A 25893-nucleotide genomic window follows, 5' to 3' on the forward strand; every position below is an offset into this window, starting at 1 on the left:
TAATTTTTTGGTAGCTGTGGTAGATCTGAGACACAATTTGTAGTACAGCCTGAATGTTAAGGCAAACAGCAGGGAAAGGTGTTTTCTTAGGCAATTTGAAGAGAACTCCCTTATGCTGTTTACACAGCAGTGAGCATCCAGACTCTGGGCTAACCCCTTGTGTGGGAATGTGTTGGGAGGAAGAAATCAGTGTGGCAGAGGATATTTCTGTAGCCACACAGCAGCAACAGGGAGAACTGAAGAGACTGTATTGAAGAAGAAATTCACCCTGAGCTGGTTGGACCAGGAGTCTCATCACTGTGTGCCAGTTATCTCCAGGAGGTCCTGCATACCCAAAATTTCCTGCACAAACCCACCTTGCAGCTTAGCTGAACCTGCAGCCCAGCACGACACGCCAGGCTACTGCAGCAGCAACATCTCGGGCCTGCTGCATCATTTAGATCTGATTCTTTACTAGATGAAGAATTGAGGCTTTAATAAAAGATAAGGGAGCTTTGGACTGCTGTGCTCAGACTAATCTTTTAATGGTTCACAGTGATAGAAAAGCTGCTCTGCTTTCTTATCTAGCATTTTCCTTTGAATTATTAATAACCAATTTGTACTTAATTTACTTAGTTCAGAAAATTAACTACATGTGACACTGATTGCAACATTTTTCATTTTTACTGCCTTTTGCATGGACGAAGGGGTAACTTCATATAAACCAATTAAAAGACAAAAACACACACACCCAACCTCCAGCCCTGGTTTGCTCTCCCAGCTCTTGGGAGTATATCCAGCAACATCAGCTTCTAATATTTCTATGCTTCTTTGCTTCAGACTTCTGTAAGCTACAACTTGGGTTAATGATTACAGCTGGTAAAGGGATGGAATTCTCCTAATATCTGAAACAGTTTTCATACACTCTTGGACAAGAAGAAACATTTTGTGGTAAAAGGGACAGAATCTGCAGGTTTGAGGGAAGAATGCGGGAGTTTTAAAGCCCAGTACCAGAATTAATTCACATTATATCTAACTACTGAAAAAATGTAAACACAAAACATGTTTAAACTTCCTCATCTCCTAGAAAAGGGAACATTCATTTTATTATATTCAATGATTTCTTTTGGGGGATTAAAAACATTTTTTCAAGGAAAAACTAAGGAAACTGGAGGCTATAAATGGCCAGCCAGCCAGTGAGACAAAGGGAGAGATTTGCAGGAAAAGGTTCTGAATTATGATAATTTAGTTTAATGAAGGGGAAATATAAACACAGAAAAAGGCTTTTACTGCCTTCCGACAGGTAGTAGTTTAATTAGCCTTCTCCATCCTGCAGAGACAGGAGGAAGACTGATTTAAAAAGAACTGAACACCATGGTTAAAATTAGGTTTCAGCTAAATTTAAAAAAAAAAAAAAAGGTACATTAACACTGCCATAAGGTGAGCCCCTGAAACTTTCCACAGATACACAAAATATTTAACTGGGAACAAAACCTCAGCCCTTCCTCAGCCTCATCTGAAGAGGGACACCAAACCAAAGGTGTGACACTGGTTTTACATACACATGAGCAGTTAAACCATCCCAGGTACCAATTACAAAGCAGCCCTCACACTGCACAGAGCTCACTGGAAAAGGCTGCTTTAAGTATTTTCGTGGGGATTCTGGAAACTCTTCCAAAGAAAATGCATTAAGAGTGCCACTGTCAATTCTGTGGCATTTATAAATGTTGTTTTCTTTGTGTAGTAACAATCACTAGAGCCTGAACTCCTGAGATAATGCAATAGTCAGGCCAGCAGTAAACCCAAAGCTCAAGAAATATCTCTTGGCTTTCAGTATTTCCAAAGCAGTGCCAGAGTTAAACTGTAAACTGTTAACAGATTACAGGGTTAATTTGTAATTTATTATTGTTATCTGCCAGACACACTCTGGAAAATGAAAATGCCAGGGGCAGGATTCCTCACCCCTTTTCCAGTCACCAGGGATTTTACTGGCAGAGGTAGGAGACTCCTACACCTCTCTCTATGGAAAGGCTTGCACAACACAGTAAGATAATGTGATGTCTGATTTCTTCCCCAGTCCTTCCCTGCTCCCTGCTGGCACTCCATCTGTTTTTTGACCAGCAGAAACACTAAGAAAACATTTTTACAGAACAACCTTAATAAAACCCTCATATATTTTACTCCTCAATGATTACAGGGGCAAGAAGTATAATTCATACTACAGCTGCTCCTGATCTCAAACATAAAGAATCAGCCAGACCACCAGCCAAAGCAGCTAGCCCAAGTTGTTTCTGTACAAGCCCATTTGCCCTTCGCACAGGAAAAGATCCCAGACCAAGAAGACAGCTTCACCTGTCTTTTCTGCTCACCACCACACAGCAAGGTCCAACCAACAGGGACAGGGACCTAGTGTTTCCCAGGAAAAGGAAACATCAGCCCCCTCCTAGGCCATCTGTGTCAGCACTTCTCTTTGCTCACAGTAAAATACTTTTACATTAGCTATCCTGGTTCTTTTCAGTGTAACTGAAGACTAAATTCACTGCTTTTATCCAGTCTGGGTACTCCCATATCCAGGGGATAATCCAGATTATTTTATTCTCCATACAGGGGGCGGAGGGAAGACTTTTTACTTCCCTTCCATCTTGCCTGCTGCATCCTTCAAACTGAACTCCTCAAACAGAACCTGGTATCCCAGCTGAGACCTTATGAACTGTAAAGTTTTGCCCTGTGTTTGTCATTCATGTGCAGGAGTAAGGCTATCATTCCATGACATCTGTCCCTTCCATGGCAGCAGGACCCTTCTAAGTCACATTCTGGTCGTGGTCTGACAGTAAATTGGTGTTTTCTGCAAAGAATTGCTGCACAGCTGGTTTATTTCCTCTCCTGTGCCTGTACATCAGTTGTTTTTCTCTCAGATGTAATGCACTTTACTTCCCTGGTTGGAATGGCTTTCTTCTTTTTACCTTCAGATCTTTCCAAAATGTATCATTACCCCAGGATCATGATGTCCTCCACTGGACCACCTGGTTCTCCCAGCTGTTACCTACAAATTTAAAGAGCAAATTCTCTTCCATTCCCAAGGTTTCTAATGAAGATACATAACAGACAAGACTCAGAGCAGATCTAAAGTCACATCCACTCCTAATAGTAACCTTCAACTCCAAAATTCTTTCATTCTGGCTGTGACTTGTGTTTCATGGAGAGAAAAATATCTACTTCATACCTGTACACATGCAGTTCCTCAAATTATTTCCTAATGAAAATGAAAACAGCATCAGAAGTGATGTGACTAAGGCCATGCATGGGTTCAGTGAATCTTTGAACTTAATTTACATCATCTGATCTCCATACCTGGGTTTCCTCACCTCTCAGGGACTGTCACTCTGGAAAACATTTGAAACCAAGATGTTGTAAATACTATGAGCTTAGCAACCAACATTATAACTGAGCTGGAGAAGAACCTTTTCATGCAAATTATTCATAGCAATTATGCTATGTGTCTTTTACTGCAATTTTTCCCTGCATGCACACAGATTTGTATAACTAATAGTTACTCAGCAATTAATTAAATAGCTTTTGTTTCTCTAACTGCCAATGCCTTATGACAAATGAAAGCTGAAAATCTTTTTGGGGTTTATGGTCTCTCAGGCCTGAACTCTGGCACAACACACTGTGATGAACATTTCCTACATGTTTCTTCAGAAAAGACAGAAAGTCCCTAATTCTAAAGATAGCACCAACTATGATAATACCTTTTGGGTAATTACATTAACAGCTTGGCCAACTTACAGGAGAATAAATGACAATAATTCTTGCCCAGCACTGCAAAACACAAGGAACATCTATAAATAAAGTGTGAAAAGAAAATGTTTCAAGCAGCAACTCAGATCAATGTGGATCTTACCTTGAAAACACAGGACTACTGAAAACACGATGTACCATAAGAGAACAAAGCAGAGAGCTCAAAGCCACGATCCTTCTAAATAAGCCTGACAAGCTTTTATTATAGAAAAACTGAATTAAGCAAAAACTAGAGATAAGTGTTTATCTGACATTTGGGATTTCAAAAGACTTAGAAATAGGAAGACACTTACAGAAATAACATATAAGGTCATTACCAACAAGAATTGGGTTTAATTCAAGCTACTGGCAATAATTGAATTCTAAGTTTCCTGCTTCAGCCTAGAGTTGTCAATTAATTGAGCCTTGCTTGCATGTGAACATTGCTAGAGGCCTCTCAGAGAACCAGCTGATTATAACTTTTTTTTTCCTGAAGAGTAAAGCAGCAACCCTCCTTCTCAATTTAGGTAATGATCATCTATGCAGGTTTTATTATGTTAAAGCCCCATTCCAATTAATTCACATTTTCCAGATGCTGTCACAATTGCTGACAGGTGTTTATCACACTCCAGCTCAGCTTGAAATCACCATAAGAAGGGAAGTCTGAAGCATCAGAGCCATCCCAGGCTCCTGAATGACACACAAACACCCCCAATTAGGACAGAGGAACTCCAAAAGAACTCCATGTACAAGAACCTTGTGGGGATGGGGGAAAAGAGAGGAAAAATGGCACCTCTACTTGCAACAAAACAGTGGCTCAAGAGTTGGGATGTCACCTCAACCTGCTTTTTAAGTGTCTCTGCTCCAGCTCATGCACTGATAGATACATCTGCAATCAGAGATTTTAATGGTTTAATTTCAGAAACTACCTGCAGTGGGACAAAGTTATTGAATGAATTATCTCAGTGAGTTGTTTAAAAAAATCCACAACAACAACAAAAAAATCAAAATAACACTAGAAGAGCTTGTTAAATGCCGTATTAGCAAACAGTTTAATTTATTAAAATGACTCCAGAACACCTCTGTGCTTCTACAACAGACAGGCATTACACATAACAGGTAAAACACAGTAACATTCTCCAGTCAGCAGTTCCTGGCTCATCAGCACAGAAACACAAAAACAACAGTATCTTACATCACCTCCCAGCTCAACCTTCTTCCACCCGGTGCTTGGGGCACTTCTCTGAGGAGCAGGCAGGCAGCTGAACACAAGTTGTGTGTGTGTGTGTGCTCCCTGATCAGAGGGGGAGAGTGCAGCCCTGCGCTGCCCAGACTCCGGCAGGGAACGCGTGGATTGCTGCGGCTGTACGGGGAGTGCAAGTCTACATTTCCATCACTCTAAAAACAGGACATCTACAGCATCTGTGTGGAGAGGTTAACTTTCTCACAGAGTGAAAAACACTGGCCCAAGAGGATTTGCACACCTGAGTATTATGCTCATAAGAATTATGAGACTCGTGTAAGTCTTTATAAAGTCTTAAAATACAGTTGTGGGAATTCAGGGCCAGTCCTTTGTCTTCTACTGGTTAACTTTACTGAAATCAACTCGACCTGGAATCCTAACAGCAAAGCAAACATGAGAAGTTAACAAAATCAGAAGACACTGAAGGTGTAAATACAGTGCAAGTGTTGGTTTTAGTCTTTTTGACTGTTACAGCCTGATAATTTTACATTCTGTGCTTTAATTTCAAGGAAAAGCAGAGATGTTGTGTGTCAGAACGTACACACTAGCATATATACACATATACATACACACTTGCTGCAGAATGCAAGGGCTTCCAGTGGCATATGATTCACAGTACCAATCTATCACATGCAGGTTTGTTGTTTTTTGTACAAAACCAAAACAGATTTAGAGGTGCCCCTCCCCCTGCGTATATAAGTATCCATTAATGTGTATTCACATGCATTATTACCCACTCATTGATTTATGTTAACCAGATTTATTTTTTTAATTTTTTTTTAATGTAAGCCATAAATTATTTTAGTTGCAACACCTAGCCAGAACACTCGAGGGACCGCAGTACTCCTGGGTTTTATGGTAACTAATACCTCCATTGGCAAAACATTCTTAATAAAATGACTCAAGTTTTGTTTGCTTCATATTGCTTCATTTTTAAAATTTTTTTATATACAATCTTTGCTGTTAGTACACTTCAGATTTGCTGAAGTGCAGTAAACTATGAGAGCTCGTTATTCAGAAGCACCTAGACTTTTGATATTAAATGGAAGCCATCAGCAACAAACATTGTATGGAGAATTCATCATGTGAATGAACAGTGCACATCAGTGAGTATGAGATGAAAATGTTTTCCAAACAGCTGGTAGCCTTCACAAAACAAATTATGTGTGATATAGTCAGTCCTGCTGAGACAGCAGAAGGACATACGAACACAGGTGACTCAAGGGTCAGTGTTTATCCATATTAATGTAGCTTTGGTTCAGAAATTCTTTAAGTGTTGTAGAGCACCTGGTTTAGTGACAAAACACATGCATCTCACAGTGCTAACAGTATAATGCTAATAAACTATAAACTGCAGCTTTCAAATATTAATAGCATTTAATAAAAAAATTTACAGAAATATTCTTGTTGACAAATGTGCAGTACAAATGCAAGCTCCTTGGCCACAAACTCTTAATTGTGTGCATCAGTTTTGTGCTGGCATAACAGTGCAAGTGCTGGGATTCAAGTATGCTTTTCCATGTCTGTGTTAAGCAACAGAGATTACATGATGAAGTTTGGGGGATTTTCTGCTCACAAGGCCAGGATGTGAGAATCAAGCAAAGCAGTGCAGCAAAGGAAATGTTTAATTTCCCTCATCTAGAAGGCATAAAGGAGGAAAAACACATTTCACAAGCAAACCAGCTTCATGTACCAGCAAGTTATTGCTTCAGCTAAATCAGCTGTACTAAAATACAGGACTAGAGGTTGCAATCTAATCTGCCCTCACATGAAGAGAAGATGAAATCTACAGTGCAAGTCCTCCATGAAAAAGGATCAAATTGCAACACCAGAGCCCTGTTTCATAGGACAGATTTTATTCATTCAGTTTGCCTATGAATTAATTCTTTTGTAAGTCAGATTACAGTCAAAAGTACATTGTTTATTTTTCCTTGTTTCTAGAGGTACTACTTCATGCCAATTTAGGTCTGCTCAACAACAGAATATAATATGAACACTTGTTTCCAAAGAAATGACAAAATTATTGCAGAAATTTTTAGGGCCAAAATTAAAACTTATTTCACCAAATCAAGTCTTTACATCACTTTAAAAAAAATCTGACATCCTATTAATTAAAAAAACAAAACAAAACCAAAAGCCCCCCCACGAACTTATTAGGATTTTTTTCAATTAAATAATAATCTAAGATTTTACAAGATATTCACATTCAGGCAACTGTCTCCTAAGTCATCTGGCTGAATGACAGATGCCATAATAAAAACACTACTCTCAAATTCTTCCTGACAGCAGTGATTAGTGCAATTTACCACTGCACTACAGTTTCAATAGTGCAAGGTGTGCCTGCTGACATTTCTCACAATCATCTGCTACATGATCATTATTCTCAGATGCCTGTACCTGTAATTTTCATTAGAATTTTGGCATTTATGTTAACACATATGAAAAACTATGGCTTTATCCATGAAGTATATAGCCTACCTAAGCAAAATTTTTAAACCATTTATTTAAAACAATAAAACTGAATTGGAAGGAAAGTTACTTGGTTAAGCCATAAGCTGCGTTGCCACTAAACTCAAGACCTCAGGGTTAGCTACAGAACACCAATATGTGTACTTGTGCATCTGTTACAGTCTTTAAAAGTTCATTTAAAATGTAACACTGATAAAACCTTTTTTTTAATGTCTAATTCTAATAGTTTATCTTATTTTTTGCAACATGTTTAATTACTTGTATCGAAAGTGTCATCTGAGTATCGCTGTATTACAGCAGGACTGGGACTGTAAGAAACCCATAAATGCACACGTAAGAAGGCACTTGTCTTCCAGTAGTTCAAGTCAGAGAAGGCCTTACCCAGACAGTGGCACCTTACACTTTGAAGGATTAGCAAATGTCCCCAGGCTTTGCCACAGTCTCAAAATCTGTCCTTGTGTCCCTGGACAAAGGTGCTGTGTGTGGTCTATAACACCATGAAGCTCATGACAAATTCCAGTAGCTTCTGCCTGTTGCGCTGAGGTAGGAACGTAGTGCCGAGTTCCAAAATGATGTCTTTCTTTTGCTGAGTCTGCTTGAAAACCTGAAGAACAGCATGAACACATGTAAGTATCACCATATTAAAGGAATCTCCTTTTTTCTGATATTAAAATGTTATGGTCTATACTAAATTCTCCCTCATTTACTAGACTTTTTCTCTTTTTATTTATTGAAGGCTTACATGGCAATGCCTTTAGGTGTTATTAGAATTCACTCAATACTGAAGCCCTTCAGGGATTCAGGGAAAAAAAGAAATTGAGAAGTACAGTGCATGATAAATAACCAAATCTTAATAGTGAAGGACAAAACAAGCAAAGGCACCAATTGAAAATGTAAGCACTTTAAAAACAAGAATGTGGATGCTATGCTGTAATAGATGCTCAGTAAACATTATCTAGTTCCACTTTTCATTATAGTTTATGTTGGTAAATGATGGATTCAATGTGATTTCCTCACATCTATTCAGTCTACAGGAAGATACCTTTACTAGGCCAACTACTGTTGGATTATTCAATATATCAGAATTTAAAGGCAGAGACTTCAAAACTCATACCCAGCAACATTTTGCCTAAATTTCAATATTTTCAAAATTATAATGCTGTATTCATTATTAAAATGTCAGATAAGTCTGGCATTCAGGAAGCCATGCCAGTCTGATGAAAGAAAAACACTTGCAAAATCCAGATGGGTGATTTATAATTTAAAATACTAGTGGTAAAGTACAAAACTGAATGATTATCTCAATGAACATTTGTACCCTCGTGGTGAACACTGAAGTTGTATAAGGATGGTTCTTCCAGGGCATCAGTCACCTCTAAGCCAAAATTCAGTAACTAATGCTTTTTTAAAGATTTAAGTAGACTTCAAAATTAAATTTAGTTGTTACTGAGCACAGAACATGCTCTCAGCCTTTCAATATTGTTCAACAGGGACATGGAGTAGAACAGAAGAACTTCATCTGCTGTGAATAAAAATGTCTAGTCACCCAGACATCCAGACAGGCCTTCCCAGGGGCAACAAGTGCCCTGTTCTGCAGCTTGTGCTCTCTGTAACAGCCCTCAGCCTCAAGGAAACCTAAATGCTCTAAAGCCACAATACATTTCCACAGGTACATTCACTGATTTTAAACTGACACTGAACAGATTCCTTGTAATGTCTAAATTGTGCTCATTATTGAAACAAAACTTAACAGTCACCAGCTCTGAGCACCAAGCACTTACTCCAATTTCCTTGAAGACTTTCACTGCATTTTTCACGTGACTGTAGGTAGCACTCTCAGCTGCAAGACAGAAAACCCAGAGATAAACTGAAGGTCAATTTGGGCTACCCTTGTGGTAGAAAGCAGAGAATGAATCCAACCCAGTTCCAAAACCAGTTTAACATACCATACACAGCAACATTCCTCTCTGTCCTGCTTATTAAGTGCCTGTGTAGCTTCTGAATATATTCAGACTCTAAAACAGGACCACTAAAATTGTGCACAAAGATGACAGCAGAGCTGTACGCCTCCAGTAATGGTCCCAGTAATCTCTGCAGGAAAGTGATGTACTGCTGGTGCTCTTGAGACTGGCTCACCTAAGAGAAGGCAACAAAAGCTTCAGTAACAGAGACCAGTGGAAACCAGAAACTACCTGCAAGGCATAGTATGGCAAAACAGCAACCAAAATAAAAACAAAATCACAAAAACTTGTACAAAAACAAGTGTGGGGGGACAGCACAATATGGGAGTATAGCAAAAAAAGAGGTTTATCAGGAGGGAAAAAACAGGCACTGAACATCACAGACCAATGCTATTTTTTCCTCCTCCAGGGTATTACTATTTTCCCGAGATAAAATTAAAGACATCATGCTGTTCTGCAGCCAACAGAAGGGCTGCCCTACATTCACAGAGATGGACAGAAGTTTTCAAGTGTTAACAAGATATTCTAAGGAGTGTCTGTTCTCAGCTCTGAGAAAAGTAGTAATATACCTAAAATCAACATAAGCAATCTATTAAGTTAAATATAGGCTGAATATAAATACCAGCTGGATGTGCCCCTTTTAGACTGCATGTAAAGAATAACACCAAGATACTTGAGTCTTTATCAGTTTTCAGGACTCTAAGCATTGCTCTGTCATTATTGTTTCTTCAGCTGTTTTCCTCATGCGAAGGAGACAAAGGGACTATACAAAAATACTAACATTGCAAACCAACAATCACCACCCCTCCAAACAAAAAAAAAAAAATTATCAGTACCTGTCCTAAATAAGCAAACTAACTTCTATCTCTCACAAGAGGGTTCAACATTAGTAGCCTAAAGTAAATACTACCTTCAGGTAGCAATCTCTCTGCTCCTCTCCAAAATCACTGTCTTCATCTTCCTCATCACTTCTCCAAGATAATGGCTCAGGCAGTTTCTTATTCCACTGCTGTTCTGTAAGACTGGGGCTAACATCCTCCTGATCATCCTGCTTAAATTTCAAAAACAAGGTGGTAAATAGGTAAGCCTCTAAATCTAGGCAAGCAATAGGTTTATTTTATAATCTCATCTGACTGAATCAATGCATTTATTAACCAGTATTTAATGGAAGCAGGTGAGACTCAATTATAGGCAGCATTGAGAAAAGGAGAGAGAGGAGACATTTGGTGAAAAAGACTGGATTTTTTCCTTGCTTCCTTCTGGGTGCCAAGATTTGTTTACTGTGCACAAAAAGAAGTTTATGAAGCAAACATATGCTGAATCAGCTGCCTCTACTCCTAAGGGTTTTTTTGCATTGTGCACCTCTGGCAAACTGCCCCACACAGTGACTGTCCTATAGCCCCGAAACTGCAAGCTGAGGAATTTTACAGTAATTCTGAGATCAATGCAAAGGAATTAAAGAATGACAAAAGGTCTGGACTGCTGACTTCGGTCAAGTAGAAAGTAAAAATCCATGTAGCTATGCTACATTTGAAAGGGCTCCAATAATAAAATAAATCCCAAGTTTCAAGACAGCACAAAAGCAGATGTCTTCCTTAGGAGCCTTACTGGTAAAATGAAATTACACACAGAGTCATGAAGCTTCACAGGCTGACTGTACCCAACTGTCTGATGCTTATGAACAGAGGAGTGAAGCAGCCTCAGTCCTGGACATGTTGTTATGAGCTTTCAGTAACAACATATACTCAGAACAAGTCTCACAACTAAGGAGCACAAACCATCTATAGCACAGTACACTATGCCCACAGCATCTCTGCCACTTTACCTCAGCCACCAGGAGAATGCCATACTGGATCAGCCTTTCCACAGACTCATGGCAAACTTGATAGATCACCTGGCAAGGCTGCACAACATAAAAAGGAATGCAGTGAAAAAGTCACATCCATTACAGCAACATCATTCCCTGTTCAGCATTAATGTTTTAGATACAGCAGTATCATTTCTTTTATGTAAGCTGTTAAACTTTTATCAGCATAATCCCATTGCACCACTCTTGTGTTTATCCTGGCAGACATTAAAAAAAATTATAGTGAAATAGGGTATTTAAAACATGTGCAAGATTTTCCTGAAATGCATTACTATTGCTAGGAAGCCACATTAAATATTCTCCCTTTTCAATAGCCTCTAACCAAATTTTAGTTTGTTAACAATTCTGGAATAAAATAATCATAAAATTAAAATTATTGAAACTCATAATGGTGATCTGTTTGGAATTTAAAGGAAACAACACTTTCAAGAAATTCTGTTACATGCTTTGAAACTGAATAAAAAAGCCTCAACCTCTTTCACATTATTCATAATCATCTATGAAATATTTTCTTAGTTAAAAAAAAATTAATTAATTCTGAAAGCAGAAGGATAGTATTACCAAAGAACTTCAGTATATGAGCTAACATTACTACCCAGACAAAAAAAACTAAATTTGGCTTATGCTTCTGTAAAAATGAATAACACAAATATGAGTACAAATGCAAGAACTAATTCAAGAATCTCTAGAATTTTAAGTAACTTCTACACATAAGAAAAAAGAACATCTAGCACTGAAAATTGAAAGTATGTAGTGTCTGAAAAGTGAGATATCATCAGCTCTCATCAGTGTTTCGTAACAACAAAAACTGAAGTCAGGCCATGTTTAAAATTGCCACTAAGTACTAGGTGTGGCACAACTTGAGTACTGCACTCCTATGCAAATAAGGGATATCTTTAGAATATGGAGCCTTAATTCCCAACATAATTTCAATCACCTGTGCAAACTCATAGGAGCTGAGTACCCACAAAAACTTTTGCTTCTTTAGGTAAATAAATAAATAAATAGTTTGGGCAGAATGCAAGTACAACTGTGATGATCTCATGACAGGAATGACACAAAATATGTTAGAGAAGCTGCTCTCTCAGCTTCCCACAACTTGAGTTGGGCTTTTTAATGCTGCCTTTCTCAGAAAAGGCCTAAAGCACAGCAGAAATGTCCCCAGCCCAGCATCACCCAGTTCATCACTTGCAGGAGCAGCAGGTGGCACTCAGTGTGTGACAGCCACTGACACCCATCACCATCACACTGCACTGACAGTGAACAGATCAGAGCTGTGACTCTTGCAGAAATATCCTGTAATTTTAAAGTAACAAGCAGAAGAAAAAACTGGACAATTAATGCAATTACTCACCAAAGATACAGTGAATTCATTAGAAAGCAAGTAGCACAAGCTGGCTGCTTTTCGGACCAGGTGTTCTTGACTGATTAAACTGGGAGATGCACCACTGGTACCATTTCTGTACCTCCTGCTCTGAATGGCGTGGAGACTGCAGGCTGGAGCAGAAACAAACACAGGCAAAGTTTAATTTCCCAAAGAGCTTTATGGCAAAGGAAATATCATACTTCTGTTCTGTCCACCTCTGGGGCTAAAAGCAAATACTACATTAGTACTACACACTAAATACTACACTTGCCATTCAAGAATCAAGACAGACTTAACCACTATTTTGTATCCAGTAATGTCAGATCAAAACAAAATTTCATTAAAATACTGCTCACCAAAGCACAGGTTTTGCCATGTTGGCTCAGAACTTTGATAGTGCCTTACCTACAGCAGTGATCAATACACAAATGCTTCCAAGAAAGATAAAGAATGAGGGGAAAAAAGAATGGAAATGATCCTCAAACAAAATAAAAAGTCTGCTTTAAAACTGTTTGTTTGGGTAAACATGGCTTGAAACAGGAAGCAAAAAAATATATTAAAGAGAAACTGATGGGGATTTTTGTGCACATGCTTTGACTTCAAGGGTTACAAGAAAGTCTTTCCTTGACAAACCCCAAAACATACCAATAACAGCCTCTTTAATGAATACATGAAGCATTCCATTGCTGTAGAAGTTGAGTTCAAAGACAGCAGGTATTGTAATGCTGGGAGTGACGAAGAACTCATTGTTTCTGCTTGTGTTTGTGATATTCACACAGTTCCCCAACAAGTGGATGGCATGCATGACAACATCATCTGAGTTCCCTGAAAATCCCAAGTCAAAGTCACGGGCTAGGACCTCCTCCTTCATGGAGAAAAAATCTTCTACCAGTCTGGAAAGATCAGTTCCCTAGAAATAAACATGGAATGACATAGCTGAACAATTCTTCTGCACAGCAGTCTATCAGTAAACCACATAAGCTGATATATATCAAACACAATACACTAACTGCCAATAATCCAAAGCACAACAGTTGTATCAGAGAAACTGATTTTCACTAAGGTTTTGATGCAGTAGTTCCAGATGTTTTGAATTACATGCAATTATTTTTTAGAGCCATGTAACTATTTGGGAATGCAAGGTTTTTCTTTGCTTCTTGGTTTATTTCACAGCCTGCAGAGAACTAAATACCTCAAGATCCCTCAAGACCATGTCAAAGGTATCATATTTCCATTACCTCTGCTATCAAGTGAATGATCAATTAGCTGGGAATATTGCACTTAACAGGACTGAACAATTGCTTTGGAACATGAGGAAAAGCCTTTCCTCAGGAACCTCCTTTTCTTGTTTTCTGTCAAAATGGAGCCAGATTACATTGTAAAATGCTTCTTTGATTCCACTACTTTAGGAAATTGGAAAGACTGGACTGATGAGAATGGTGACACTTCCTCTATAAGCAAGATTATACAACTGACCAATATTTTTCCATTTACTCAATTTACTTGCAATAAAAGCTTTAGATTTAAAGGAATTTTAGAAAAAAAACAAAACAAACTTGGAGGAGAAAAAAAATTCTTCAAACTCTCATGCACAAGAGTTCAGGTAAACATTAGTATCATTCTGCCATTGTGATATAGTATTTTAGTACTGAGGAAAGTAAAATCAATTTGAAAATTAATGGAACAGTCTCTAGAGTATTCATAGAGTAATAGTGAATGTGTTTTGAGATCTAAAAAACAACCCTAGTACAATAAATGAAACCCAAGTGATATTTAAAAAAGCATAACATTTTTGAATGACAAAGATCTATTTCCACATAAGCATTTATAATCCCATCAATGACTTGTGTTCAAGCATCCACTGCTAACTAAAATATCAGCAATCAAGACTATCTGAAATCCACTTTAATTTAAATGCATCTTTTTTTTAATCAGTATCATGCAATAGTAAAATACATACTTCTTTCTTTTTTTTTTTTTTTATTAAGTTAGCAAGGCCAAAGCAATGTTTAGCTATTTAAGCAGTACAGAAGCCTTACCTGCCTGTGTCTGTACAGCAACAAACAGGCAACAATGTGGGTAGACATCACAGCACAGGACTTGTCAGCAGCTAGAGATGAACAAGATAAACTTGTTAAGCACCTGAGACATTCAGAACAACATTACAAATGAAAGAGTATCCACTATTGAAAAAATATTGAAGTAATCAAAGTAATTTGGACCAAAAAGGCCGAATAAAGCTTAAATATTTACTAAGATAAGTACTGTTTTCTGTGTATCTCTGGTACCACAAACCACAGATCTACTGACTGAAGCAAACACCACATAACCTATAAAACCTGGCAACATTGGTCCATGCAGCTATATGAGTTCATGTATGATCCTAAATAATGCCATTAAGACACTCCAATAGCTCCTTACATGAAGAGACAAGCAATGAGTGTATCAATGTGACAATCAGCACTTCAGAGTACAGAAAGTTTAGTGTACCAGTTCAACAAACAGAACAAAAATCTTCTACTTGATCAGAAAAAGAGTTTATTAAACTTTGTAGAGGAAGGAGGGAGACAAAGGATGGAGAATTGTCAAGATTACATAAGAAATGAAATGATCATCTGAATGGAGACAACTGGGAAGTGTGACATTAGCACACAGAAAATTCATGCTGCCATCAAAACCAAACAACCTGCTCCAGTGGAAGGTGTCCCTGCCCATGGCAGGAGGGTTGGGAAGTGAGATGATTTTTAAGGTCCCTTCCTATCTACACCACTCTATGATTCTGTGGTAGTGATATTCTTCAACACTTACTGAACATAATGTGCTCAGCCAAGTTGGCTATCAGCTCTCTTCTGAAGGGTTCACTGGTAATATCCCTGGAGTTGGGCAGTGAGGCCTCTGTACCTTCATCCACAGTATCATTAGGTCTGAATACAGAATAAAAATTAACATGATGACATTTAGATTCTGATCAAAATGTAAAATAATATAAACTGATTTGTTTTTTTTTATATATATATACTAACTGAACCACAGCACAAAATACCATTACAGTCTGGCAAGGGCAGAAAATACAATCAGCAAAAAGCTCTGCCAACTTTTCCTGGTTATTTCTTTGCACTGCACAACAATCCAGATCAGACTACCAAAAGAAAAAATGCAAGATTTTGCTATGATTACTCATGACTGTTGTAACATCAATTGCTCTTTTTCCTTCAATGAATCTGGACAAAAGCAGACAAAGCAAATTTGCATAAAACACAGATCCCAGTCTCTGTGCAAACTAGAAATGGCCTTTTTACGTGGACTTACAACTTTCTAAAGGTACAGGACTGACTTTGTCCCCACCAGGACCACACAGGTTTGTATAACTCCTGAAAAAATCAACTAAAATGTGTATCTATGTAACAAGTGCAGAACTAATCCTTAAGCAGTTTTACAGTTCTGATAATCTCCTCCTTGAAAACAATTGAGTGAGGACTCATTCACAGGCCCTATTTGCTTTGGAATTATTCCAAAAACCTTGTGAAATGTTTGTGAGGTTTAAAAACAAATCCTATTTATCCTAAGCATGTAATTTTTCCTCCTAAATTATTCCATAAAATGTATAAACAAACCAACAGAGGTTACTAAAATAACAAAAAAAGGAAAAAAGTCTACTTGAATTGATTTGAATAGAGCTCATCAGGGAGAATGCAACTCTTATAATAAATTGCACAGTTATAATTGCCTAAGTTTTGCATTTTTCTCTGAACAATTAGATTATCCATGGGGAGTTCAAGCACTGCTTTGAATCTAATGCAGAACACTAAGAAGATAAACAAACAACCAAATCCCAACCTGTCCTCCCTTTCAACAACACCCCAAAAAAATCTCTACCTTGATGGAAGTATAGCTGGTAGCAAAGCTTGTTCCAAAGAAAGAGGAGCAGGCACAGGTTTTTGGCTTTGGCTGTTTACATACTCCTGTTAAAAAAAGACTCATTATTTTTTGTCATTTTTCCACCTCATTCTTGCATTCAACTGATAACACTATTACAGAAAAAAGGCAATTATTTGAAAATGCAACTGATTAAAAATAGCTCATACTGAAAAAGTGGTAATAAGGTCAGATATCAAAAGTTTTCAACAGGTTATTCACTTTTGACTTTATTTTATGCAAAAAAGCAGACTTCCCACAGCAAGGAATCTGTATTTCATAAAAAAAACCAACACATAACCTCTGTCAGCAACCTGCTGTGAACAACTCCTTTGAGATGAGTTCCACGATTAAATTAATGAGAACTGCCTCATTAACATGAGTGAGAGCAAAGCCTAGCACCCATTCAGAACCAGCATGGAGACTGTAATTATTGCTTACTCCTGCCTTCCTCAAATGCCAGGATAGAGAACTTCTCCAACAGGAAACACTAGTGTACAAAACTCCAGTTGGAAGAAACAAATTAAAGCCCCCAGGAAGCAGGCAGGGTACTGCATGCTTGGAATTCCTGAATCCCAAATTTCTCAAAAGCCAAACTCCTCTCCTTATAGGTTAAAATTTACCCTATTCTGTTTTCAGGACACTGTGTTCCCTCAGCTAGAAGCTGAGCAAAGAATGGGAAACTCAAGAGCCACTTAACCTGCTGGTCAGGAAAACAGTTCCCTCCCAGGAAAGCTGCTTAAAAGACTTCCACAGCCTCTTTCACACTCTTCTGCTTCCAAGCCTGTGCTCATAGAACTGCAAATGCCAAAAATTAACCCTCAAAGTTCATCAGCTTTAAAAAACCTGCAGTAACACAACTACAGTTACACTTGTGCAAATCTGAGCGAAGGCACACTTTAATGATTTATGTCATTTATCACTATTCTGGAGCACAACAAGGAACACAGGTACAAATGAGACCTGACAGAGGCTGCTGGGAAGGTACAGAGTGATTAGCATTTCACTAGATTAAGAGGGCAGATAACCCTCTTTTCCTTACACACTGATCCAACAAGAGTTGTTAACTCCCTACCAAGAATAGCCCAAGCCTTCTCTTTTGGAAGTGAATTAGTATCTTTCCCTACTACACTAATTATAATGCAGTGCAGCTGGTCACAGTAATTTCATGCTGTGGTAACTGAACCTTCCAAAGCTCTCCAACCCTACTGCTTTTTCTGAGAGAAGTAGGGCAGAAAGAAGAACACCTAATTAATTTGAATAATGTTCTACTAAATTGCTGTTCAGTGTTTAATCTTATTAAAGTCACACTAAAAATAAGGTATACTGTGGCAGAATACAGATTAGTGAAACATAGATTAGTACCAGCAGATTCTGAATTTAGAGGAAAGGCAGATAATGCCACACTACCCCATTCTCTGAGAAACTATAGAACAGTGTACACTGTTCTGTACTGTAGGTAACAGTTGTGAACTAATAATGAATGATGACTTTCAAAGAGTATACAGATTTCTATAATGTATTACCCATGACACTTTTATAGCTGCTAATTTGCTTAGCAATTTTAAAAATCCAGTGAGATAAATGCCCTTCCTCAATCACTGTAGATTTCATTAAATTAAAATTGAAAACAGTATTCAGCTTCTTTCAACTTCAAATGTCTCTACAATGTAAAGAATTACTAGACAGTATAAGGATAATTTTAAAGATTTCTTGTTAAACAAACAACCCCACCAGTAAGAATACTTAGACCATTTCAAAAATAAAGTATCAACTCTGAAACTATTTCAGCTTAATGCAAATGTATCCAAAGACTCAGACTCATCAAAAACAAGGATACTTTTGTCCTGCCAGAATGGACTGCAGCAGATAATGCTAGCAATGATAACTCACAAAGAAAATTGAAATAAATGTGTGCCACTATTGAAACACCAAAAATGGCAAACCTTCAGAAACACCTTCAAGATACCAAACTTACTTTTAAGGAAAATGGTTGTGCAAAATCTACTCTGACACACCCATAATTCTTCCGCAGCATTCTGAAGACTCCTCTAGCTATACTCCATAGACTTTCATTCTTCTTAGGCTTGCCCTAGAAAACATAGGTGGTTGTTTTGCTTTTCTTCTACTTTGCAATTAGAAGGTTATGTTTAAAATTAAAATGCATGCAACAGCAGACAAAGCAAGACCAAAGCTTTTGACACACCTTGTAACTTCAAGTAAATCAAGAGAACTATTTTTCTCCAGAGATATCCCCTTGAACATATTACTTGTCATGTCATGAATTTGCATTTAGAAGCGTGTCACCTGTACCTGAGCACTCCCGGTCAGAGGCATTTTGCAATTCATGGCTCAACCCTGAGTGCATGGCACAGAGGACCAGCACAACCTTTAACTATGCAACACGTTTTCCTGCACATAAGCAGAAAATCCCCTAGGCAAAACAAGTTGTTTGATTGCTCTTACCAGCTGTTCACTGTTATAGTGACCTTCAATTATGCGATCATAGGAGATTCCCACAGGTATAATTAGGACATCAGGAGTAGCATTGGAGAAGAGAGCATCCACCACCACAGACAGAAGACCTGCTCTAGCTCCAGATGTCTTTCCACTTCGAGAACGTGTGCCTTCCAAGAATATTTCTAGAAACTGCTGCTGTCTCAACAATTCTTCTATGTGCTGAATACAAAAAGATAGGAAAAAAGAAAAAATAAGTATCTAATTATATTGGCATAGATATGTGTAATAACATACAATTATATTTCAAATATATTGTTGGCAACCATTGCCTTTTAAAAGCATTGGAAGATCACAACTTGGCATGAGTACTTGTGGAAAAAACCCCCAGTAATTAATTAATGCCTGACACAAGCCCAGACCTATATGCAACTGCATTTGCATGAATATACAAGCAGTATAATGACATTTGTTCAAAAAGTATCTCCAACAACGGTTGATGCAGTTGATTCCCATTCATCTTTCCTTCTGGATTCCCAGCACATCCCATCTTCCAAGATGCAAATACAGCTACTGCACTGGATGGCACAAAGGATTACATCAACCCATCATGAACAGAGATTTCCATTGTGTTAAGTGAATCAGTGTAGAGATGCCTCACAACAAAAGACATCAGTGAAACAAGTATAAGTTAACTCAGAGAGCACTAATTCCACATTCATTAATAAGGATTATGCAAGGTGGATATCTGCTCATCCTCAAAGGGGCCGAGCATGCAATTTTATTCTATAAATTCAAACCTTCATACAAAAATGAATCCCCTTTTTGCAGCATGAAACTTAAGACAAATTCAAAGCAATAAATACATCTCCAGAATGATGGAACTCTCCCACTTGCCACCCAAGTGAAACACTACCTACAGAAAGGAAGACAAGAAATACACACCACATAGAGCAAAGCTCTGTAGAGGAAATCCTTACGACCGTCAGGGTTCTGATCCAACTTCCGACGAATGAAAAATCCTCCCAGCTTACGGATCAATGTGCTGCACACCAAAGAAGGATTATGCTCATTGATTTCAGTTTGCAGGAAACTACTACACCTCCAACAAATAATTCCATGCACAACCAGGGATGCAAATAACTGTAATTCTTAAAGACTAAACTGTACTACACTACTTGGACATGATGGGACTACACAAATATTTCTCTATTTCCCTTATGAATAGGCTTCTTTACACAGTCTTGTTCCATTTCACTGCCTTGAAAAGCCACTGACCAGGAGATTTTTGCTCACTGAGATGCTGGTGACCCATATAAGAGTTAACCTAAGGTGGCCCCAGTCCATGCTGGGCTGCACAGACTGCATGCCTGTGATGTGCTGCACACTCCCCTCAGCTGCAGAATCAGCTCAGCCAGCTGATTTTAACAGAGCAATCTGCAGGCAGCTCCCACTTGACAACATCTGCATCTTCCTGGATTTATCTCATAGTGTAGCAAGAAGTTCTCACAAGGACATCCCTTCTGCTTGATAGAAGCAATGATGAATAGGGTTGTTTGCTTGCAAGAAAATCCTTTACTGGCTCAAAAGAGCAAACAGGAGTACCCCTTTCTGCAGACAGGGTGCTATGTGTGGATCATGGGCCTGCTGAATACTGCCAAAATCAGGGTGCCCAGTGCCCAAGATGATGTTAGATTATCTGTGCTAAACTTTCTTTATTCTGCTGGCCCCAAGAACTAGAATTTTAATTGATAATTTATATGAATGCCTTTTTCACTGGGATTATTACAGACCAGCACCTACTGGTGTAAGATACCATTAAAGTCAAGGTATTCCCTTTCTTTCCTCATCATTTGCTGTAATATCCAGTGGATTTTTAGATAACAAATATGCCCAAATTCTGTCTCAATGGCAAAATATTACCTAAAACCTGAAGTTCTTCAGCTACCAGAAATATAATTTAAACACAGACTCAAGTGGAATACCTTCCCACAAAGTATTATTCACCCACTACTATTGCTGCTCATTAGCTAGCTCATTAAACTGCATGAAGAGCTATCCATTCACAACTCTTTCTCCCATAACATCTTTATCCTTAGTCACCTAACCACTTTGAGACTTTGAGAAAAGGAATATCCTTTCTCCTTACCCTCCTAAGGCTGCAACAGGGCTTCTCACCAGGATGTTGCAATGCTCTATCTCTCAACATGTCATAGGAAATAAAGAAGTTCTACATGACAACCCAATAACAGCCAGATAATTTTACACTTGAACATTTTGTGCAATAGGTCAGATCTCACCATCTCAGACTTTTTTCAAATAAGAAGAGGTTATTACCTGAAAATGGGGATGTTGAGATTATTCCCTGCAGCTATGTAGGGTGCTTTGATGTTATGGCAGAAAAGAATGAATGTAAGAAGCAGGTAATCAATGTGGGATTTGTGAACAGGCAAAAATATAAGAGGCAAATTCATCTGTGGTGGGGAGAGAAGGAAAAAAGAAACAAGTCAGCTGGTAAAAAAACATGGAATATTACTCCTTTTCTTTAATCAACTGTTGAGATTGCTAGCATCATATCTGAACTGATGGTGTTTTCCAGTTACCATAACTGAGTTTTCTTACTCCTGGTCTTCCTTCAGCTGGGACAATGAGAACATTTTAGTCAACTTGTCTCTAGTCTTAGTTTTCAATTGTATCCATTACATTAACAATGATTAACACTCCCAGTTTCTTCAGACTTACAGTGTCGAAACACTAATCTAACAATTAAACGGATGTGGAAAAATCCTCACTATCACCAAAGTACTTCTATTAGATATTAGCAAGGATTTATGAGTAGTGGGTTTCCCAAACACAGTATTCAAAAAAACCCAGCAAAGAACAGGAACTTCTTTGTTTCATTTATCTATTCAATATTTCTAGGGTAAATCCTGCAAGAAGAGTTAATTCATTTAAGTGTAAAGAAAATGGTAGTATTTAGGAGTTTGTTTGACTAATTTAAATAAATATAGAAAAAAATGGAAACAGATAGCTAGTAAGAAATAGGGAAAGTTTTTTCTTAAGTTTTCATTCCAAATCAAAGTAAAAATGAAAAATCCTGACTAGATCTACTAATTTACTGCTGTCTCCCTCAGCTCAAAAAAACGGAAATTATGTTGGATGCAACATTTCTGAGATAATCATTCAACCTGATAGTTAAAATTTGATCCTGAATCAAAGGATCGGAGTTCACACAGTATTTTAGGTTACACAACTCTAGGAGCATATATTTAGTTAAGAACACTCTTTTGTAGTGTTCTTATTATGTTTCAGATACAAAACAGTTCTACCTACAATTGCACTTCATACAGACTTAGCAGAACTCTCACAAAAAGAGAAGTGCTGCAAGCATCATTAGAAACTACTTCAGAAATCTACCTTACTGGATTTTCCCACCCTCCCTTACCTCTGTTGCTGCTTTGACCATTTCTATTTGACCTCTGTGGATCTGGATATTCCAGAAGAAGCTGTTGAACAACTTCAGTAACACCCAGCCAGTCAACCTAAGGGAAAACAAACACGACTCAAAAAGCTTCATTTATTTCTGCCTCTGTTCTATATTGCTTCTGTATGACTAAAGGCAAAGCCATTTAATCTGATCATTTATATTCAAACAAAATTACTATAAAACCCAACTGCTAAACAAGGTTTTGCCTATGGTTAGTAGCCACATTTCAGCTTCCTGCAGTACTGACACAAATCTTGTATCAACCTCAGTAAAGGCTGTGAACTAGGAACATGACAGAGACAAAATCATCCTTAGTAGTAAATGTAGACACCACAGGAGAGGATTTTATCTAAAATAAGACTCTCCCTGAGATATTTATATCTACAAATTATAATATTAAATAGGCTAATGGAAAAATTTTCTTTCAGTCTATGATGCTGCAGATAGCTGTTCTTGTCCATATGAGCCTGAAACAAAAAATGATGACAATATTGGTCGAAGCATTAGCACCAAAACTAGTTTTGGGAGAAAAGGAAAAGTCTGTAATCTCATCAAAAGATATATTCCTTGGAAAGGCAGAGGATTTCTGCTGCATCTGAAAATGAAGAGTAACTACTATTTTATTAGCTAACATTAAAAAGGGGATTTTTATGAATAATCTATTTTTAGAATAATTACTATTTCTGTGTCATGTGTTACAAGCTCTGTTGGATTTTTGCAGAAAGAGCTTGTCCATTCTTCCACTCACTGACAATATCAATGAGACATTTTTCTTACCTGATTAAAGCAGGTGACACATTTGCTACCATTTCCTGGAGAATTTTCCTAGCTTTTTTCTTCACTTTGTTGATAGCTTTAGGATCCGTCTGAACAAAACTACCTGGAGTACTTGGTTCAGAAGCTTCATCTACAATGGCCTTCTGGACTCTAAACATTAAAAAGTAAAGTTTATGAGACAGCCCCACAACAGAAGAGTCCAAGACACAGACAACAACAGCTTGGAATGAGCTGTGTATTACTACAGGAGTAACTTACAAACATAAAAAGCATCCACAATGAACTATTGTGTACTTCAAATGCATTAAATTGAATTCAGTTTTATAAGCTCTAATTTAAGAGGCAGGTGATGACTGAATGGGCTCAAAGGTGACTACATGAAACAATATGCACACAGTTCACAGGTACTAATATTAAGTGACTACAAATTTTCTGAAACAGTTAATAAAGTTAAAAATTCAGGAGGAACAGGTACAAACTCATTTTTGTTAATGTTTTCTTTTTCGTGCCATGGCAGTTTCACTCACCTTATTAGACAGATTTATGCAGTTACTATTTTGAACTTCTAGATTACTTTTGCCCTTTAATTCTCAGTTTTACCAAATCTAACAAAATTTTCTAAGGGCTATTTTCCCCCTTTAAAACATACCCAAGAGACAGTAAATGGCTTTAACACACCATGACTGCAGCACAACATGGTCTGGTTTACTTTTAAAAAGCAACACTATCATCTTCAAATGGGACTCAAGCTTTAAAAATTCAGGAGAATTAGGAATGTTAAAGCAGGCAGTGTGTGCACTCTGACAAAAGTAGCCTCAAGGAGCAGGCAAGGGTTGAATTTCTTTGTGTCCAAGGAAAACTGATACCCGAACAGCTGATCAGGGGTTCGAGATGCCATTCAAAATGAGGCATATGAAACAGAAAACAAGCTCCACAAAATTAAGGCTGGTACTCCATTCTACAGCCTTTTTCCATTTTTTGCTGCACTCTCCAGGTGTGAACTCAGGGTACTCCAAAATGCTGCTTTCCTATTATTTCTGAAACACTGACAATTTCTGATGACTGCAGTATGACTTCAGTGGTGACGATTTGCATGAGTTAGATAAACAGGAGTTTAAAGAGCTCTCATGTAGCAATTTATTTTCTTGTGTACTGTCTGCTATTCCCCCACTACACACCATTCATTTAGAGACTTGTAATCCTTAAACTCCCCTCTTTACTATTCCAACAGAAATTGCAAGCTACATTCCTGAAAGGTGGTGCTAAAGATACTGCACCTTCTAGTATTTTAAACAGTCTCATTTTCAAAATTTGCAGTTTCTAAATTAAGGCATATTTTAATGTACTAATAATTTTAAAAATTTTGCATCATCTTACCTGCTGCTATTCAGTACATTTTCTGTGAGATTCTTGGCAAACATACCCTTATGAACATCCCTCTCTTGCACAAAAAGAACATAACAAAAGCGCCTCGCAAGCCACCCTCTGTACCTACAAAAAATGCAAAGAGTATTTCAGTGTGATCCTCAAAATATTTTGCTGCAAAAAAATAGCATTAAAAACAACTAAAAATACAATTAAGAAGCAAAAGTAAGTAAACTTCTATAAATGGCTGTCTAAAAGCTCCTGTATCTTCTAGTAAATTGCCAATATCTTCATGATATGGATGAAACAACTGATGTATAGTACAAAACACCTGAGCCAACTGGGGTCTGCATCCATTCAATTCAGGGTGACACTGGCCTTAAAACAAACACCCACAGAATCACAGGAACACAGCAAACAAACCAGCATATACATTTTGTCTGTCCCCTGGAACCAACTCGCCAGCTCAGTGAGGCTGAAGTGATAGGGTTGATTTCCAGTTTGGTGCCCCTTTCCACTGAGAAAAGTAAATGCCCAGCTAAGAGGTTTGTCAACTTCAAGGAACACCAAGTCCTCTTGGTAAAGCTGCTGACATAAGTGCAGGGTAAACTCTCACTAACACTTCTGAAAATATGTTTGCATTAGCCATCAAAACTAAACCTGCTTTTTTAGTTAGCTTTTCTTCCTTTACAGTGTTTTCAAACACCCAGTCCTATGTGTCTTCTCCATACCTTCTCCTAGCAAAGTTTTAGCAAGAGTATAACCACAAAATAATCAGTAAATCTCACTAGAAATTCAAGTGTTTAAGGTAATGTATGAAGACAGTCTCTTATTTTTAAGTTAACCCTGTCCTCTACTCTCTCAATCATACAAGCAGAAATCACGTGAGAAAATGCAATTTGGAATATAAAACATCACAGAAGATGCATGTGATACTGGAATGGCTTACACCTCATTCCCCACAGTGGATATTCATCACTACTCCTCTCCCCACCTCCCTCATTTACCAGGCCAGCAGTGGACAATCCACCACTTCCACAAACCAAACACCCGGGACCCCCAAACAGCAGAGCTGATGAGACGGGGCAGAATTAACAGCTGGATGAAAAATTCAATTCTGGCAATTCCTAAGCCCAGAGCAGGAATTATGCAAAACCCCAGTCCTGAGGTCTGCTAGTGCAATGCCTGGCTGCTGCTCCAGTGAGTATCCCAAACTGAACCGTGGGT

The 25893-nt window shown here is 38.0% G+C and overlaps 1 protein-coding gene across 5 annotated transcripts in view; it reads right to left on the bottom strand.

Moving 5' to 3' along the window:
- Positions 1–4782: 4782 nt before the first annotated feature.
- The window catches only part of GPAM (glycerol-3-phosphate acyltransferase, mitochondrial), a 47193-nt gene continuing 26082 nt past the window's right edge, over positions 4783–25893 (bottom strand). For 4 of the 5 annotated variants that reach the window (XM_015632982.2, XM_015632980.2, XM_015632981.1 and 1 more), the window contains 17 exons: positions 24679–24792; positions 23302–23451; positions 22483–22579; positions 21375–21511; positions 19983–20082; positions 19047–19259; positions 18559–18672; positions 16542–16627; positions 15474–15589; positions 14705–14775; positions 13311–13575; positions 12654–12796; positions 11258–11335; positions 10343–10483; positions 9418–9607; positions 9253–9311; positions 4783–8075 (listed from right to left, as the gene is read on the bottom strand). In XM_015632982.2, coding sequence (XP_015488468.1) covers positions 7959–8075; positions 9253–9311; positions 9418–9607; positions 10343–10483; positions 11258–11335; positions 12654–12796; positions 13311–13575; positions 14705–14775; positions 15474–15589; positions 16542–16627; positions 18559–18672; positions 19047–19259; positions 19983–20082; positions 21375–21511; positions 22483–22579; positions 23302–23451; positions 24679–24792 — 2191 coding nt within the window. In that variant the 3' untranslated portion in view covers positions 4783–7958. The remainder of the gene's footprint in view (positions 8076–9252; positions 9312–9417; positions 9608–10342; positions 10484–11257; positions 11336–12653; positions 12797–13310; positions 13576–14704; positions 14776–15473; positions 15590–16541; positions 16628–18558; positions 18673–19046; positions 19260–19982; positions 20083–21374; positions 21512–22482; positions 22580–23301; positions 23452–24678; positions 24793–25893) is intronic. The other variant, XM_015632979.1, reaches the window with a different exon arrangement.

This window comes from Parus major, chromosome 6 (genome assembly GCF_001522545.3).
Source record: "Parus major isolate Abel chromosome 6, Parus_major1.1, whole genome shotgun sequence".
NCBI lineage: Eukaryota > Metazoa > Chordata > Aves > Passeriformes > Paridae > Parus > Parus major.